Here is a 4,346-nt window from a genome sequence, read left to right as displayed (position 1 = left end):
AATACCTGTAATAAGAAAGAAGACTAAAATGATAAGATTTACTGTCAAAATCTAAAGAAGAATAAATTACAAAAAGTTTTATCCCTACATACCTGTATACGTTACATGTATGGGAAAACTACTGATAAAGTAGTGGAGTAATTGTCACACATCAAATCCTCGATAATGTAAGAGTAGCTTCTTGATGCTATACACATCACTAGCCCTTTCGATGCAAAGTTGTCGAAAAATAAAGAATCAAGGGAAATGTCACTAAGATTACTATGAATGATTGTAAATGAGTTAGGGCAGTATAAAATTAACTTCAAGGTGCTGAAAGAGTTTAATAGGGTTCTCTTGATTCTAGACCACCAGAGTAATTCCTGGTTTACTAGAGGAAACTGAACCTGAATTTCAAGTGGGTGAATAAAATTAGTTCCCAGAGTGGGTAGAAGGGAGAATTCTACGTGATTGAGGTCAATCCCAGGAACTGGGATATTGGCGCAGTTTTTCAAATACAGTTCCTTCAGATTTTAAATTGGAATAACGAAACTCTTCATGCTGTAGCATGATCTGAGTTCCAAAACTTCATGGTTTGATAACAAAGATTTAACACTTTGAAACCACATTGTGGCGAAAGATAACCTTAAAGATCTAAAACTCTTACAAGCATCCAATTTCACTTCAGCCAAGTCAGTTTTGTTGAGTGCCAAATAGAAAGAGAATTTTTCGAGTTTTGGCCCATGAATCTCTAAGATCTGTACAACATAAAAAGCTTAATTGGGAACATGTTTCTGGACAGCCATGTGAAACCATTGATCCATAAGAGGGGACAAAGATTCAATATTAGGAAAGTCTATATACAACCCTAGTGACACTACAGAGGTGATATTTTCAAGACGGTTGGTCATGAAAGACCCTAGAAAATTTAGGTACTCTTGACTCATGTCTATATCAGAAAAATGATGTTTTGCCTGTTGGAAAATAATTTTAACTTGTATTCTATCTGAATATTCACCAGGTAGTAGTAGTAGCCGTTAGAGAAGTAGTCAAAGAGTGGTTTCCGTGTTTTTAGGATCAGGAGAATAAGTGGAAATAGTGGACTATATTTAGGAGTTTGTTTTTGGATTTTAGGAGCTAGTTGTTTTGTTTATTTCCTAGTATTTCCAGTATATATGTACTACTCTTTTCTGAAATAAAAAGCCGAGTTCTGCATTTTTTCTGTTTTATACGATTGAGTTGTTTGTGAGTATTACATCTGTAATAAGCTTGTTGTGGGTGGTTTTTAATCTTGGACCAATATCTGGTATCAGAGTTCTGGTTAATCTAGTGGATGCCAAAGTTCATGCCAAGATCGCAGACAATGAAAGGGATGAAGGTCAAAGACGGAACGGTGACGCTGAGTTACCCGATATTGAGTAAAGCCAATTACACGGCGTGGTCAATCAAGATGAGAGTCTGTATGTTGGCTCATGGGATTTGGGAGGCTGTCGAGCCCACATACCAGAAAGTTGTAATTGATGACAAAGTGGATAAGGTGGCATTGGGTTCCATTTACCAAGCAATACCTGAGGATGTTTTGCTGGCCGTTGCTGAGAAAAAGACTTCCAGGGACGCGTGGGAAGCAATTAAAATAATGAGCCTGGGGCGGATAGAGTGAAGAAAGCTCGAATTCAAACACTGAGGTCAGAATTCGAGAATCTAAGTATGAGGGAGACAGAAACTATTGATGAGTTCTGTATGAAGCTTAACGGGTTAGTAACAAATATCCGTACTTTGGGAGAAACCGTGGAAGAAAACTATGTGGTGAAGAAAATTCTGAGACCAGCTCCGGAAAAGTTCATGCATATCACATCTTGTTAGAATTTCAAACCCTCCAATAAATAAGTTGTTTAGTTTGTATTCTACGCATGCAAAATAAGGGTGGCATCTATAACTAAAAATAGTTGTACGTGTATGTATAAGATAAATGATAAGCAATTAGCTAGGTCTGCAATAGAGTGAATAATGTATGAACACAAAGAGCAGCAACAAAAGATCCAGCAAATATGGTAGGCAGGAAAGTCAAGTGCACATGCAACACCTATATCCATACACGGTATGGAGAAAATTATGCAGGTTATTACATGGAAGAGAGTTTGAATCCTAAAATAAAGGTAGGCCATTGACATGTACAAGATAAAATGGTTGGATGTAATAAGTAGCCCATGAAGTAAGGCATGACGTAACTTAGCAAATTAGAGGTCTGTATAAAGGCTGATCCTTTGGTGTTAAAATTGTGAGTTAGATATAGAAAAACACAAGTGAAAGAAATATTTGTAAGGAAAAGAGCAGAAGCTCATGTGCAAATAAAAAAGGCTGTAGCCTAAGTCCTGTGTAGCTTTGTGTTTGTATTACAAAATAAAAAAGGCTGTAGCCTAATATATATATATTAGTGTGTTTGTTTTTTTTTTGGTTAAAAGTTATAAGTCCAGACCCATACACGTTCCCAACAAGTGGTATTCGAGCCAGCATTCCGTTCAAGAAAATGGCAAATATGGTGCAACCAAATATTCCAAAATTAATGACAACAAATTACGGGAATTGGAGTATCCAGATGAAGGTGTTACTCGGTTCCTACGACAATTGGGATATTGTCGAAAGTGGGTTTATTGAGCCCGCAGATGCTGCCGCTGAAGTAGCACTACCAAATGCCGAGAAGACGGCATTAAAGGAATCCCGGAAAAAAGACAAGAAGGCGCTATATACAATTTTTCAAGGTGTTGACGAATCTACCTTTGAAAAAATTTCAGTTGCAAAAATGGCGAAAGAGGCATGGGAGATTTTGCAAAAATCTTTCCAAGGTGTCGAAAAAGTTAAAAAGGTGCGGCTCCAAGTTCTTCGTGGCGAGTTCGAAAATATTAAAATGAAGGCCTCAGAAAATATTGGTGAATATGCTACTCTTTTAAAAACAGTGACAAACGAGATGAAGACAAATGGAGAAAGTCTCGATGATGTTCGGGTCATGGAAAAATTACTCCGTTCATTGACAAGAAAATTTGACTATGTCGTTACTTCTATTGAGGAGTCAAAAGATTTATCCACAATTTCCATTGATGATTTAGTTGGTTCACTTCAAGCGCATGAACAGCGGATGAACCAGTATGATGATACAAGCCATTTGGAAAAGGCGTTGTAAAGTAAGGTGTCCATTGGTGAAAGTTCAAACAGTAGCAGTTCTGGTCGTGGAAGAGGTGGTTTTAGAGGTGGCTATAGTGGTGGAATAGGACGTGGAAGACAGTCCTTCAACAGAAGCCAGAACACTGAAGGTTATCGTCCATCTGGCCGTGGTCAGAATTTTAGAAGCCGAGGACGAAGAGGATTTCAATGAGGTGACAAGTCTCAATTTCAGTGCTATAATTGTAATAAATTTGGCCATTTCAGTTATGAATGTAGATCACCAAAAGTGGAAAAAATGAGTCATTTTGCAGCAGCAAAAGAAGACAAAGATGTTGGCACTGCTATGTTCCTCACTTATAAAGGAGACGAGGAGAGCAAGAAAAATGTTTGGTATCTTGACTCTGGTACAAGCAACCACATGACGAGCCACAAGGATTTATTTATGGAGATAGACGAGACCATCAGCGGAGAAGTTACGTTTGGTGATTCATCGAAGATTCCAGTCAAAGGCAAAGGTACAATTACGATTGTATTGAAGAATGGTGAGAAAAAGTTTATTAATGACGTTTACCATATACCTGCTTTGAAAAGTAACATCATCAGTCTTGGCCAACTTGTGGAGAAAGGATATTATATACAGATGTAGGATAATTCTCTCGTCATCAGGAATCAGGATCGAGAATTAATTGCAGATGTGGAGATGTCAAAGAATCGTTTGTTTACACTTGATATACAAACGAAGATGCGGAGGTGTTTAAAGACGGTCATTAAAAATGACTCGTGGTTATGGCATTTGAGATATGGTCATCTTGGATTTTCTGGTTTGAAATTATTGTCAAAGACAAAGATGGTAGACGGTTTGCCAGAAATCAACGAACCAGAAAATTTGTGTGAAGCATGTGTTAAGGGGAAACAACACAGACAAAGTTTTCCCGTTGGAAAATCATGGAGAACCAGGAGGCCACTGGAGATTGTTCATACAGATATTGCTGGTCCATTTGATATTGCATCACTTGGAGGTAACAGGTATTACCTAACATTTATTGATGATTTTAGCAGGAAAAGTTGGGTGTATATCCTCAAAGAAAAGGCAGAGGCTCTTGATAAATTCAAGGAGTTCAAAGTTTTGGCAGAAAAACAAAGTGGTCATTATTTGAAGGTACTCCGATCAGACAGAGGAGGCAAGTATACTTCAAATTTGTTTAAAA

General features: G+C 37.7%; 1 protein-coding gene across 1 annotated transcript; it reads left to right on the top strand.

Moving 5' to 3' along the window:
* Positions 1-2,506: 2,506 nt before the first annotated feature.
* Positions 2,507-3,784, top strand: LOC141690912 (uncharacterized). The gene is made up of 2 exons (XM_074495668.1): positions 2,507-3,153; positions 3,403-3,784. The coding sequence occupies exons 1-2, from the start codon at positions 2,507-2,509 to the stop codon at positions 3,782-3,784; spliced, it is 1,029 nt and encodes a 342-aa protein (XP_074351769.1).
* Positions 3,785-4,346: the final 562 nt, after the last annotated feature.

The sequence above is a fragment of the Apium graveolens genome, chromosome 10 (genome assembly GCF_009905375.1).
Source record: "Apium graveolens cultivar Ventura chromosome 10, ASM990537v1, whole genome shotgun sequence".
NCBI classification, from domain to species: Eukaryota; Viridiplantae; Streptophyta; class Magnoliopsida; order Apiales; family Apiaceae; genus Apium; species Apium graveolens.
The sequence above is the reverse complement of the archived record's forward strand: the minus strand, read 5'-3'. Positions and strand labels throughout refer to the sequence as shown.

Excerpts from the sequence above, each read along its gene's own strand:
- LOC141690912 (XM_074495668.1), top strand. The coding sequence starts at position 2,507 with ATGGCAAATATGGTGCAACCAAATATTCCAAAATTAATGACAACAAAT. Across the intron at positions 3,154-3,402 it reads AGCCATTTGGAAAAGGCGTT|TTATGAATGTAGATCACCAA; the intron begins GTAAAGTAAGGT and ends TGGCCATTTCAG.